General features: G+C 46.9%; 1 protein-coding gene across 1 annotated transcript in view; it reads left to right on the forward strand.

Moving 5' to 3' along the window:
- FAM13A (family with sequence similarity 13 member A) overlaps window positions 1-14,837 on the forward strand; it is an 89,400-nt gene that overhangs the window by 45,736 nt on the left and 28,827 nt on the right. The window contains exon 9 of the mRNA XM_015411409.1: window positions 6,241-6,388. Within this exon, the coding sequence (XP_015266895.1) occupies window positions 6,241-6,388 (148 nt within the window). The remainder of the gene's footprint in view (window positions 1-6,240; window positions 6,389-14,837) is intronic.

Consider the following 14,837-nt stretch of genomic DNA (forward strand, 5'->3'; position numbering starts at 1 on the left):
CGTTTGCTGGTTTTCTGAACATCCCAATCCAGTGTGTTGGCTCCACGCTTGCTGCGAAGGAAAAAGGCTGAAGTTCCAAGGCTGTTGCAGAGGTACACTTAATTCTGTACGGCTATAAATAAATCTGCCGGCTAATTACGCTTTGCGGATTGCTGCCTGATGAATATTCTGTTGACTTCAAGTTACTGAAGAAAATGTTCTGGATGTGTGCTCTCCGTCGCCATACCCGTTACTGTAAAAAACAAACACGCCTCAGTCACTCTGTCCTGCTTGTACTGCATTTCTTTGAACTGTCGTTGGCAACCGTAAATTGGAGCAGTGTGACAATGTGAGAGCAGATTAGAGACCGGTACAGCGTGTCTCATAGAGGAAAGGGGATAAGAATGTTCATTTCTACCCTGTGACGAATCCTGTTATTGGAGCCATTACAGTAGCCTTTGGATTCGCCACCGCAGGAGGGGAGGGGTGCGTGTTTTCGTGGATTGCGAAGAGAGGTTTTTCGTCTTGAATTTTGCGCACGGAAGAGGTTTGGTTGTAAGAACTGATAGTGAAGGTCTTGTTTTAAAAAAATCTTTGCAACATTTTTCTTCGTATGTTAACAGAGCAGGAAAGGAAGTAAAGAGTTGAGCAATGGCTTGGGGTCCAGACGGTTGGCACAGCAGGGTTTTCACTGTCAAAAACCCTGTATTTTTTCCTTTGGTCAGGATCAAAAGAGGGCTTTGAGACCTGTTCGTATTTTGTACTAGCAAAAAGGGTGGAGTTTGTGCCACAGTGGGTCGATAGAACCAGCAGGGGACTTCCAATACATAGCAGGATCATCAGTAAGGACTGTTTCTTCTCCTCTGCCTTTTTCAAGATTTCCCCCTTCACCCTGACCTGGGTAGCCCAGGCAAGCTTATCAGTAAGGACTGTTTCCTCTCCTCTGCCTTTTTCAAGACTTCACCCTGACCTGGGTAGCCCAGGCAAGCCCGATCTCATTAGATTTTGGAAGCTAAGCAGAGCTGACCCTGGCAAGTATTTGGAAGGGAGACCTCCAAGGAATACCAGGGCTGGGGCGCAGAGGCAGGCAATAGCAAGTCACCTCTCTGAAACCTCCAAGCCCCACTAGGAGTTGCCAGAAGTCAACCATGACTTTTAGGCATACACACACACACACACAAATCCACCCCCCATTTCCCCTCTTCTAAATATGTGATTAGAAGCAGTGCAATCCTGTGCAGAGTTTCTTCAGTTTAAGCCGCTGTGGCCACCAATTCAGTGCTGAAATAAATCTGCCTAAGACTGTACTGACAGTAACCTTCCCAAAGCGCTGCCTCTTGAGTTAATGATTCCAGCAAGCCCCGTCAGCTGTTTTGTGAGCCACTGAGTGGGTCTCTGCATTAACTAGGCACACCTATAACAGAGAGCCAGTTTGGTGTAGTGGTTAAGTGTGCAGACTCTAATCTGGGAGAACCGGGTTTGATTCCCGTCAGTCACAAGCTCTGGCTGTCAGGATCCACAGCAAGACAATGAAGTACACGCTTCTAGAAAGATTTTACTTTTATTGAAAAGCCATAGATGCAGTAACAAGAACACTGTTAGGAATGGCGGGTTACCTATGCACATATTAGGATATAGGGCATTCGTATACACCCCCCACACACAAGCTTCCCATGAATTCTAGACACATCAACTCCTCCAGTGGCCTTGAGAGATATGCATTGCAGCAAAGAGGCAATTAAGCGTAAGGGAAGGATTGCACAGTAAAGAGAAACATACTTTGGCAGCTTAGCTGACATAGGCACAGCTGTTCCTGAAAGAGCAGTTTCTGTCGAGAGCTCTCTCAGCCCCACCTACCTCACAGGGTGTCTGTTGTGGGGAGGGGAAGGGAAAGGAGTTTGTAAGCCGCTCTGAGACTCCTTTGGGTAGTGAAGGGCAGGGTATAAATCCAATCTCTTCTTCTTCTCTTCTATAAAATGGGAGTCAGTTTGGTCCTTTGTTTCTGGAAGGGAGATGAGTCTCTGGGCAGATACGTTATCACTGACAAGTGGACCATCACTGGTTTTACTTTATTTATTTATTTAAAATCTTTACATCTGGCCTTTCTCTCCAGTGGGGGCCCTAAGCAGCTTACACCATTCCCCTCTTCTCCATTCTATCTTCACAGTGAGTGAGGTTGGTTAGGCTGAGAGTGTGTGACTGGCCCAAGGTCACCCAGCAAGCCTTTATGGCAGAGTGGGGATTTGAACCCATATCTCCCAGATCCTAGTCTGACACTCTTAACCATTACTTTACATGAAGCCAGCTGGGTGACCTTGGGTCAGTCACAGTTCTCTCAGAGCTCTCTCAGCCCCACCTACCTTACAAGGTCCCTGTAGTAGGAAGGGGAAGGGAAGGAGATTGTGGGCTGCTTTGAGACTTCTTAAGGTAGAGAAAAGCGGGGTGTAAAAACTAACTCTCCTCCTCCTCTAACCATTAAGCCACACTGGTTCTTAATTCTGAACCTTCCTTTTGAATAAAGGATACCAAAAGATGCTGGTGTGGCTTGGCTGGCTTAGGGAGCAATATTAAGTAGGTCTACTCAGAAGCAAGCCACATTTTAGGCAGTGGGGCTTACTCCCAGGACAGTGTTCTTAGGACTGGAGTCTTAAAATGGCAGATCAATCTGTAGTGGAAGAGGCAATCTTGTGGCTTGTTAATTTTGGGACTGTGGCAGTAGAGCTTTTGAAACTGGGAATTAATTTGATCCAGAAAACATGTCTGTTCTGAACGCAGAGTTCCCTCTTTTCTTGGAGCTGATTTGGCAGATGAAAGCTTTGCAGTATAAACACATTGTGACTCCCGATCGCTGGAGTTTCTGTGGTTTGCTTATGTATGATTGGTGTGTCATTTCTCTGCTGGCAGAGATTGCCCTGGACAGTTGTTTTCTCATACATTTCTTTATGGTTCTGAAGTGAGAGCTGGATTCAATTGCACCATCAGTAACTCGACTGAATGCAGATTTCACACTTTAGACTTTATCTGGATTCGCACGGCACACTGACAACTGGAAACTGGAAACAGGGCTATTTCTCACAAGCAGAAGCTAATCTGTGTAGCTCAAACTCTAGAAGAGCATTGTGACTGTGACACGTGGACTGACTTTGTTGTTAAAGAATGGGCTGCACTCCCTCCCATCTGGCTCGTATCGGTGTTTCCCCCATTGATATCTGCAGGAGCAGCACTTGTACCCTAAACCACAACTTTGTGCAAACTTCCTTGGAAGTCCACGCCATGCATCTTGGTGGGACTTTCTTCCCAGTGAGAATGCCTAGAGCTGGGCTGCAGGACTGTGATCTTCGGTCAATTTGTATTTATTCTTGTTTCAAATGGAACGGCTTACATCCTTTCAGGTGGGGTAGCCCTGTCAGTCTGAAGCAACAGAACAAAGCTTGAGTCCAGCGGCACCTTTAAGACAAACAAAGTTTAATTCTGGGTATAAACTTTCACGTGCATGCACACAAAAATCTTATGCCCTGAATTAAACTTTGACAGCCTTCCATCCTTGTTAATGTCCTGTAACAATAAATTTTCCCACTCACATTTTATTAAAATAAAATGGGAATTGCAAAATATAGGTATACAGTAGGGAATTGGATGTCTAGCACCAAATTACTAAGTGATAAAATGTCCTTTAGATCAGTGGTTCTCAACTGGTGTGCCGCTAGCAGGGTACAGATGTAGCCTAAGCGAGACCCAAGGTTTTCATAACAATTACGTACTAAAAAAAACCTCTCTCCCTCATTCCCTATGCCTGTCTGCAAGTGTGAGCACTGCTATGCCTGTCTGCAAGTGTGAGCACTGCTATGCCTCTCTGCAAGTGTGAGCACTGCTATGCCTCTCTGCAAGTGTGAGTACTGCTATGCCTGTCTGCAAGTGTGAGTACTGCTATGCCTGTCTGCAAGTGTGAGCACTGCTATGCCTCTCTGCAAGTGTGAGCACTGCTTTAGACCACCATTAATCAAAGGACAATTTTATTTAGGTATTTACCTTGTTGGTTTACCCTGCCTTTATCTGCAATGGGGAACCAAAGTCACTTACTTTGTTCTGCTCTTCCCCATTTTATCCTCACAGCAACCCTGTGAGGTAGGTTAGAAGAAGAAGAGAAGAGATTGGATTTATACCCCGCCCTTCACTACCCAAAGGAGTCTCAGAGCGGCTTACAAACTCCTTTCCCTTCCCCTCCCCACAACAGACACCCTGTGAGGTGGGTGGGGCTGAGAGAGCTCTGACACAAACTGCTCTTTTTCAAGAACAGCTCTTATCAGAACTACGGCTTGCCCAAGGTCATCCAGCCAGGTGCAAGTGGAGGAGTGGGGAATCAAACCCGGTTCTCCCAGATTAGAGTCCGCGCACTTAACCACTACACCAAACTGGCTGAGAATATGTGACTAGCCCAAGGCCACTCAGCAAACGTCCATGGAAGAGCAGGGATTTGAACCTATGTTTCCCAGATCATAATTCGACACTCTAGCCAGCACACCAGGCTTGCTCTGCTACAGGGCGTATCAGCATCCCCAACTGGGTTAGCCGTTAGTCTTACATCTAGCAACAATTTGGATATTGTGGTTAAATCTTCTGTAGGCTAACCAGAGGTATGATGCCCAAACTGGAGACGTTTACAGAAATTTTCTTGCCTCTTTATGATATTTGGAAGTAGATCAATATACCTAATGGGAAAAAATGGTTGACTTTCATGGCAATACTAACAGCAGGAAAACCATGCTCCCCACAGACAAAGTTAGGGGTCCTACGAATTCAGGGGTTCCCCAGCTATGCAGGAAAAAATGATTTTGTAATTCTTTTTGTTTTTTAAGGAAACGTCTGCTCAAGCCATTAAGAATTTATACAGTCCTGCAGAAAGATGGGAGAGGGGACATTCTGGTTGGGGGTATCAGAATGACTCTTCCCCCATCCTGCGAGTCATCACAGACACACACACCCCAGGCTTGTATTTACAAATGCAATGCCATTGTTCTAAAGAGATATCCACAGTTAAAAGTTTTCTCCCATTCAACTTTTGAGGAATATAAATTTTAAGCTGTCATTCAGTTCTGTCACTTGTCTCCTCTCTGTCTTTCCCATCCTTTCTTAGTAGTACAGACACCCTTCACCTTCTTCCTGTAATAGATATGAAGACCGTTCCTCATATATAGGACTGACACACAGTATATATTTTGAGAGTCCCTGTGGATCAAATCTGTCTCCCTCGAGTTCCTTCTACAGTAAGAGAGAACACGCTGTTATAAAAGTCAAACGGCAAAGTCAGGTGCTGGTTAAACAAATAACAGAGGGAGCAAAGAGCAGAGAGTCCTGTGTACACAGCGGCGTAACACATCTCAAATATTTCCTGGGGTGAGCAGTCCAGAGCAGCAAAAGCCACCACATTCTTCTCCAGCGTAAATTATAGATCAGCTACCCGGCAGGATCAGGAGGGGGCGAGGTTTGCCTGAGCGAGAAGCATTCGCAAGCTCTGGCTAATTTCCCAGGGTCTGCACAGCTTCCAGCTACCAAATGCCAAAAGCCCGCTCCGATCTGGGGCTTTGCGCAACACTGGCTTGTAATAACTCAGAGAGCTCCTCCATAAATAGTCCCTTTCCTACGCCCCAGCTAGCAAACCCGGACAGGAAAGCAAGGGGACGTGCCACTGCCGGGGCAGCTTAGCTGGCACTAATTGATCTAAGCCAGCACAGCCTGCTCGAAGAGCGTTTCACGTATCATCCGTTCTCATCGGCCGATTCTGCGTCCTCCCAGGAGAGGGGACAACGGTGGCAGCAGCGTCTGCATTCAAAAGACACTCTGTTGCTACAGCAGCCTTAGCAACGGGGGCACCGTTATTTTTTCGCTGATGCCTCAAAAGTCACACAGGTTTAAGGGACGGCACCTCCTCTGACCCGAATCCCTCCCTTTACATCCTGTTCAATAACCGGGGACCTTTTATCATCTTGATGCAGTTTTGGAGTGAAGCAGCTTAGGACAACTGGCCGCGGCATTCTAACCTAAGGAGAAAGTTTTGGAGGAAGGCTATTTTGACCAGTAACCTGATTAGAGTTTAAGGGACACATGGAATAAACGGCTTGGGAAGGAATTTTCGTTTTGTACTCTGCTGTATAAAAGAAGGACCTTGATTTGTATTTTTCAAGTGCTTTGTGGGGTTTGGTACTTCAGACATTTCAAATTCGTGTGTGCATCTGTTTTTTTCACTTTGGCGGATTGCTGCAGAATTCAGGCATGAAGATCCAGGAACACCCCAGCATCCCCGAAGCCAAACTGCAGAGGAACCAAGACGCTGACGGCCAGGAAGAGACCTTCGCCTCCGAAGTGCCTCGGCTGGACCTGACAGCCTTGTGCAGTGAAAGCAGTTGGGAAGGTACTGTAGACAGCTGTTTGTTGACCTGAGAGGGAGAAAACCCTCCTTGCAATGTTGATGCATCTTTCCTTAAGCTTTTTGGCGAGTGATCTTCAGCAATGGAAAGTCTGTTTCAGTATGAAAATGGCACTTTTACTGGAAAGGGTATATTAGGACTTGGACGGTTGAGAAAATGAGGCGGCAACGTTTGTATTTCAGCAGTAGTAATTGCTTAGTTGGTCTCTGAGATGTTGAACGGTTACTCCCTGGCCACCCCCCTCTATGGTGAGCAGCTCTGCAGCCCGGAATTGCCAAGTTCTGTTTTTGCCTGTCTTTCAAGCTTAGACATAAATATCAGTATCAGAGGAAAACGCAGTTAGGTTTCCTATTTCAGTAGTCCCATGTGAACGAATTTTTCGTCCCATGTAAAATTCTGTTCCTTCGTAGTTTCTCTTTGTAAAGATCGTAAGTCTGTGATGCTGTTTCTTGGTGTGGCTACAGAGAGATGCTTTGCGTTAGCAATTCTGATGATCTGTCTTAGCAAGTGTGGACGCATCCTGGGAAAGCACCCAGGCAGGGAAAGGAGGAACTGTGTGTGTGTGAGAGAGAGAGAGAGAGTGTGTGAGTGTGAGTGAAGGGGGAGGGAGGAGACTCACTTGCAGTCATTTGTTTACATTCATGAAAATTGCAGGATTGAGCAAAGCTGTTGTTATCTCTGCAGGAAAAGGAAGCTGGTGTGCCACTTCCCGTTTGGCAATAGCAGCAGGGTTTTGTTTGTTCCCAAACACCAGCCAAAAGTCATGATATTTTGAAAGACAGATGTTTTCTCCCATCTGGTTGAATGTTGTTGATGTAGGTACCTGATATCTGCAAAGACCTATGCGGAGTTGCCCCAGTTGAAGCCTCGACTGCTTAGACTGGAGCAACACTCCCTAGGATTGCAGTGTAACTTCTTCAGAGACTCTTGAATATCCTTTCTTCATGGGTGCTGTAAAGGTTCCAGCTCCTGCCAACCTAGCAGTTCGAAAGCAAGAAATTGCAAGTAGATAAATAGGTACCACTTTGGTGGGAAGGTAACAGCGTTCCGTGCACCTCGGTGTTTAGTCATGCCGGCCACATGACCACGGAAACGTCTTCAGACAGCGCTGGCTCTTCGGCTTTGAAACGGAGATGAGCACTGCAACCCTAGAGTCGGATTTGACTGGCTTTCGAACACGGGAACCTTTACCTTTAGGTGTGGGTATTCTTGACTGAAGAGACCAAGTGACAGAATTTTACTTCAGGAGCCAATAATTCACAAAACTGCTGTCCACTTGGTGTCTAAACATGTCTCATTAGAGCGCTGCAGGGCAGGGCTTCACAGAGCCTTTGTTCCATTAGGTTTCTTTATATTCTGATGAGCTATAATCTCAGAAGGGTCAATTAGTGTGTGTGTGTGTGGGGGGGGTTGTCGTTTCAAAGTTGACTTAGATACGGGTGCATTTCTTCTGCCCCAGTGGATGCAGCTGTCAGTGTTTGGAACATTTGAAAGAATTACGTTCTTCCTTTGAAGTACAGGTTACAAACAGTGATAAGGGAGGTTAAAGAGCGGGTGAGGCTTTCCTCCCCCCCTGCAGACAAGTCACATCATGTGATACAAATTCCCCTCTGGTGCAAAGAGAATGGCAAATGAAACCTTTGAGGGTCATAATTTCCAAAAGCTTCTGCCTGGTCCTTCTCTTTCCTTGTTTGAAGTTTGCTGGATATAATGAAGAAGGTGGTTCTGTAAGGGATCCAGAGGTGCTCTCAGTTTGGGTCATGTGGTGCCATTTTGTAGCCCCAGAAGAAGGACTGTCAAACGGCGGCTCCCCCAACATTTTGGTAAATCGAAACATTACAGAAGCGTTCCTGTTTTGTCCCCCAATTCTGTTACAGACTCTCAATTCCCAGGAAGAAATGGCGATCTGAACCCCACAATAGGAATGTTGTACATGTATCACTCCACTCACTGCATCCCAGTTTAACACATTTCTTTTGGAAGATTTTTCCCCCCATGGCATGGGGAGGTCTGACCCAGAAATTTCATCTTGTAATCAGGGGAACGACCAATTTGTACACATGCTGAAGCATTCACAGAAATCATTCAGCATGCACCCCACTTGCAAAAAGTCCACCTGGGTTACTCAGGAAGGCACTGTTCGGTGAAAAAGCCTGTGATGTTGGCAGACAAACCGAGTACATGAAAAATATTAAAAAGGCTTAAGAGACAACGTCCAGAGTGGTAGTTCTCATCAGTATCTTCCTCATAATTAGTAGGATCAGAGACCAAGCTTATATAAGTCCCCTGTGTGACGCTCACACCTGTCTGTTCACAAAGGGTTGGCTTCATGCGTTGTGGCTGTGACCTGCATCCCAGCAGGATTCTAAGTGAAAGACTCCAGGGGTTTCTCTGGAAAAGCAAAGGATGCTTTGCAGGTTTAGGTGCTGAGTCAGTAACTTTGCAAGGCAAGGAGCCTCATCAGATGCACTCGATTGGGTCAGCCTGTTTCTGGAATGCTTTGCTACCTGTTCCTGTACAAATAGTGTGAAATGTTTTAGGACTGCTGACTTGGTTCCCTTGAGCTGTGTTGCTGCTGAGCTCAGCGCTCAGGAAGCGTGGTGCATTCATGGGAAGCCGCCCTCACGGTGATGAGTGGAATGCGAACCGCAAGTGTTCAATACCTCATAGTGTGGTCTTGAGCAGAGTTGCACCCTCCCAAGTCCATTGAAGCCAGTGGGCTTCAAAGGGTGCGACTCTGCTTAGGATTGCATGGTCAGCCTACTAGGCTATGCTTCGATTCCCTCCAGGTCCATTATGGCTAAGAAACATCCATGCAGATGGCTCACTCGTTGGACTTTTCCTCGGATTCAGAGACGGCAGTGACCGTCGTAGTAAAGGGATGACATCTACAGATACATGGAAAGAGAGATTAACGTTCCTCGCACTATTGAGCAGTAGCAACGGTTGCTTTTCAGCCGCTGTTTACAGCACCAGGGATATAATATATGGCTCTTCGGATCACCTGTCTTGAGCCCAGCTTTCAGCACTCTTTGCATCTTCTCACAAACTGCTCTCTGGCACCCTTCCCTCTGCTCCAGCAATGAAGTTTGACTCCTTGTGTCCTGCCTACACAGACTGATGCCTGGCCGGGCCTCTGTATCCACTCTTTCGCCTTGTCACTTCCTCTTCCCTCCTTTTCCGTGTGGTGCCTTTCTCTCCCTGCCCCCTTGCCTGTGGGCTCCCCACTCCGTTGCTCCAGAATCCCTCCCTCTTTTTGGCTGTTCTTTGCCCATTGTCCCTGCTTCATTTCATGACCCCACAGTGTAACTCCTCATCTGTCACTACTTGCTTACCAGATCCCTCATCTCACCCTGAAACCCGCTGGTTGGTCTTCTTGGCTTTTCTTTTTGAGACAACCGAGACATGAATATTCACAGGCTACAGCTTCATTCCCCAAGATGCATCTGATTTTACTGAAGAAATGTATTATGTGTTTTTAAAAAAAAACAAGATTCAGAAATCAAGTAAACATGACAACGTGCATTAGTTTTCAGTAATCCATCCATTAATGGCTGACAGGCTGTGGCTGACAGGCATTGTTTGTTTCCCCCCAATTGTGATTTCCTTCCCCCTTCATGGAACAGTCACACATGTTCTCACCCACTAAATAAGCATATATTGGAGAACACTTTGGCCCAGTCACACGCGCTCAGCCTAACCTACCTAAAAGGATTGTTGTGTGTTTAAGATGGAGGAGATAGGGTTGCCAGGTCTTACCTTGTTGCTGGCGGGGGGGATCTTTGCTCCTCTCCGGAAGCTTCTGCTGCACGTGGCACGATGACGTCACCTGGAAGTGACACCGTCATGCCGCCGATGTCACATGGTGACACTCTAGGTTTGGGGCAAAACTCTATGGGTTTGAGCCCAGATTTACCATAGAGTTTTGCCCAAAACCTAGAGAGTCACCGCGCAACAGCGGCAGCGTGATGATGTCACTTCCAGGTGACATCATCGCACTGCGTTGGGGGGCATCTGTGGACGGGGTTCCCCCCCGCTGGCCAGCTGGCTGGTGGCAGGGAGAAGCCCACAAAAGCTTGGAAACTCCCGCCCGGACCAGAGGGCTGGCAACCCCCCGAGCAGAGGAGAACATTGCAAGCCACTTTGGGGTCCCCACTGGAGAAAAAGGTGAGGAATATATTAGGTAAGCAAGCACCTAATGTAGTTGAATAGTACTTGTCTGAGTGATGCCATCACAGGAGGCAGGTGAGGGTAACTTAAGAAAAGGAAGGAACATTTTCAGAAGGGGCACCAAAACATAAGAGAGAGAGAGAGAGAGAGAGAGAGAGAGAACTTCTTCAGCACTGTTGAAAAGTTTGCAAAAATAGCAAGGAGTTTAGGCTTAATACTCCAGCCAATTCTTTTGTCATTTTATAATTTTAGTCCTCTGTGTTTTATTACTTGTTATAGTTTTGGACAAAGCGGCTTACAGGAATTTTAAAAAATGACAATTACAGTGAATGAAATTCTTCCTTGGGGAAGAGATTCTTAGCTGCCTGCTTCCTGCCTTCGTAGAATGGTTAGAGGAAGAAGGATTGTCAGCCAAAATGGGATCTTTGCATAATTCTGGTTTCAGATGTTAGATCCACATGGACTGGGAGCCTTCCAGCAATGCATAGATCCTCCTGATACACATGCGAACAGAGGCAATGTGCAGATTCTGCATCTGTGTACAGATCTGGGGCTTGCCAACTGACCACAGGGTTTTTCAAGGTTCTGGCTTGCACATAACAAAGCTATGCATGCATGCAGAATGTGTGTTTGCCCCTGTTCACACATGGCAGCTGTATACATTGGGAGTCTTATCGAAGGAAGTGGGAAACAGTGTCTTGAGTTGGGGGTGGCTGGTTCCCAGGATGCTTTCCAAGGAACTCGTGGTCTAAGGGAATTTCCCAGCAAGGAAAGCCCCGGTTCCCCCTTTCCTTCCATAGCAGGAAGCACTGCAGGTATTACACGGTCCTGACACTTGTGGTTGCTGAGCTCCCAGTACACATGGATGTGACCTCTGGCGCCCACTATTTGCCACCTGTTCTGTTCGTGAGACCAGCAAGATGGATCCAGACAGGTTTTTCACTGGTGAAGAAGAGAGGGAAAGTGTCTCCTTCAGTCCACAAAAAGAGCTGTGTTGGTGATCATGTGATCAAAATCAAATGGGATGAGGGGTGGTGGTGGGGAGATTTGCCAAGTTTGATGAGAAAAGCTGGCCAGATTCAGCCCAGTATTTCTGCAAGTCACAGTCACCGTTGTCAGTAGGTGAACTATTACCTTGCAATAGGCTCCCTGTCTTATTTCCCCCCTTTGGCAGCCACAAAAGCAAACAAGGAAATGTTTTCATTTCTCAGCGCAGCAGATGGCCCTGAAATGACCCATACTACTCTCTTGAGTGGAGAGAGGACTGCACGCTGCATGACCACAAATGCTTTCAAGGCATTCCCCTCTGCCGTCATTTGTCACCTCTGGAGTATTTTGTGAAGAGAGATCACAGATTAATAAGCACCTGCGTGGTCGCAGGCAAGCAGTTAGAGCAGATGGCAGGGAAACGGGACGAGTGCTTGTCTGACATACCGAACAGTCTGCAACCACCAAGCGGGCAGTTCGCTCCTTCTTCCCCACTTGCTCCTTGGGACGCGGGCACTCCAGGGTGGCAAAAACGGGAAGAAATAACACCTTCAGGAATGACCTGGGAGGGCCAGGATTCCTTGCCTCTAGGGGAAAAGGGCATGCCGGAGGCCAGCCTTGGCTAAATTCTTTTTTTGAACGTTCTGCATGCAGGGAATATTGTCTTCAAGGGTCTTTTGGCCTTGCAGCTTTACCCACCTGCCACAGCCCGAAGTTCTGTAGTTCAGGAAGACCCTTCCTGCTCTGTTCTTCCGAATTTATACAGAGGAATGTGGCAGAGTTAGAAGTAGCAGGGTAAAGCTGACAAGGAATTACTCTAGGGATTTTACAGTGAAGTAAGGTGCATGGGGTGGGCAGGGCGTTCAGACATCTAAAGGCACAGGCAGTAACTAATGAAAAAACGAAGCCCTCGGGAAAGCATTGTTTGAAAGCTCATATAAGACTTTTGCAGAAATTCTGCTTTTACGTATAATTCAGTCAGTGTGTGTGGGGGGGGAGCACTTCCTTTGTGCTTGCTTCCAGATTTCTAGAATCACAAGTTCAAGCCGCAAAATCTTAAACCATCTAATCCTGTGGCGCTAAGTAGGAGCATGCAAACCAGCTTAGCAAACTGTCCAAACATAGAATTTTAAGAACCCTCGTGGTATTAGGTGAGGAAAGGTCACAAGACAAGATGATTCTTTGCAACGTGGTTTGAGGAACGCTGATTGCGTCTCCCATCTGGTTGATTCCTTCTCCCGATCGCTCAACTCCAGGCTTTTAAAAACTTGGCCCATTAAACCAGCCAGTTTGCTGGAGAGGGAAATGGGCACTCTTTCTCTAATGGACACTCTTCTAAGCAGGGGAGAGCCTGTATTTCAGTAGCACAGCATCTGCTTGGCATGCAGAAGGTCCTGGGTTCAATCCCTGGCTTTTCCAGTTAGAAGGACCAAGTAGTAGGTGATGTGAAAGATCTCTCCCTGAGACCCTGGAGAACCCTGCATAGACAGTACTGACCGTGATGGACAGATGGTTTGATTCATTATAAGCCAGCTTCATGTGAATTCTTGTATTCCTATCTCGTGCTTTTCAGTGTTTGTCTGAGGCTGGAGCTTCTGGCAACTGTCCAGTGGAAGTTCTGTAGATCTGAATATTTAGAACCTGTTATTTTCAGAACTGAAGGAAGGGCCTGAGGAACGTGTTGAGGGGTTCCTCATGTTGGGGACCCAATGCCTGCTGTCTAGAGATTTCACAGCAGCAGAAGCCTGGCTTCAGGTACCTGGGTAGAACAGGGTTGGATGATGTCACAAAGGAAAAGAGGGAAGCCAGCGGATCATGCTGGGTAAGTGAGAGCGGGCCCTTGGGCAGGCGGAAGGACTCCACTTTTGAGGAAACAGGAGGTTTCCCTTGGAGCTCATCTGAAGGAATTTGGGGATCTGCTACTTATTGCTTGTACTTAAGATCTCGTTGCTTCAAAGAACATTTGAATGGCACTTAAGGCCCCCTGGAGCATTTTTATCGGTTGCTGCTGAACTTTTCAAAACTGGTAACGGGGGTTGGTTTTACTGGGACTTTGTTTTGATATTCTTGGCTGCTTTTTTTTAGTGTATCTCCATGAAATGTCGTTTCAGAGGGCTGCCGTGTTTGTCTGCAGTAGAACATGTAGATCTGAGTCCAGTGGCAGCTTAGAGTCCAACAAGATTTTTGAGGTATACGGTTTCGGGAGTTGAAGCTCCCTACCAAGTATCAGACAAAGAGAGCGTTGACTCTCAGAAGCTCCTACCCTAAAAATCTTGTTGGTCTCCAAGGTGCAAATGGACTTGAATCTCGCTTTTCTACGAAGTGCAAGCTGCCTCTGGCATTTGGAGAGGTTTGGGTGAGGGGGGGGGGAGTCAGAAATTAAATACATGACTTACTGGGTTCCATTTAAAGTCCCCTGATCCCCTAGAGAGCTGCTGCTGATTTCATGTCTCTGATTAGCACAGTTGAGCACAGTAATAACTTTGTCTACTTGTCACGGTGCCAGATTCTTCCTCCAGGAGAATTAGAGAGGCAAGACAGAGGCCATCCATCCACATGCCAACCGTCTCCTCTCTCCCCCTCCATCATCCCACGCAAACCGTCTCATTGCGTCATACCGGTCTTCAGCCTCTCCAGTCTCACAGCGTGGAACTCACTAAGTTGATGCTTCAGTCGTGTGACAGGAAAGAGGGGAAGTCAGAGTCAGGGCCTCACTGGCGTCCCAGGCCAGTGGGCAGCAGGCCAAGAGAGAGAGGGGACAGAAAAACACCAGCCAAGCACTGGGAGACGTGCCATAGGGAGGAAGAATGTTGGGATTATGCGAGTGTCATTCCATTCTGTGATGGAAGAGTTAACCTCTTTGTTTGTGTGTGCTGTTAGTTAGTTAGCTTAGATCCAATGAGATGTCAGGCACGTATTTCCCACCAGAGAAAGGGAGGGGCTATTCCTAATGAGATGGTCCTAAAATCAGCTATTGGCTAATCCATATATTGGATAAGAGCACATGTTGTTGGTCACGTACGCAAGAGGTGAGGGCTTTGGGGAGAACTCTCTCTCTCTCTTCTGTCTTCTCATCTCTCGCTCTCTCGTTTTTCTCCTTTTCACACACACACGAGAGAGAGAGAGAGAGAGAGAGAGAGAGAGAGAGAGAGAGAGAGAACCAACAACTAGGCAAGATGGAGCTTAGGTAGTTCGTATGTTATTATTTTCACTCCACCTAACCCTTCCCTAATGTTAGTAAACTTTTCTTAAATTACACTCGTGCGCTGTGTTGCT

The sequence above is a fragment of the Gekko japonicus genome, unplaced genomic scaffold (genome assembly GCF_001447785.1).
Source record: "Gekko japonicus isolate JY-2015 unplaced genomic scaffold, Gekko_japonicus_V1.1 scaffold3037, whole genome shotgun sequence".
NCBI classification, from domain to species: domain Eukaryota; kingdom Metazoa; phylum Chordata; class Lepidosauria; order Squamata; family Gekkonidae; genus Gekko; species Gekko japonicus.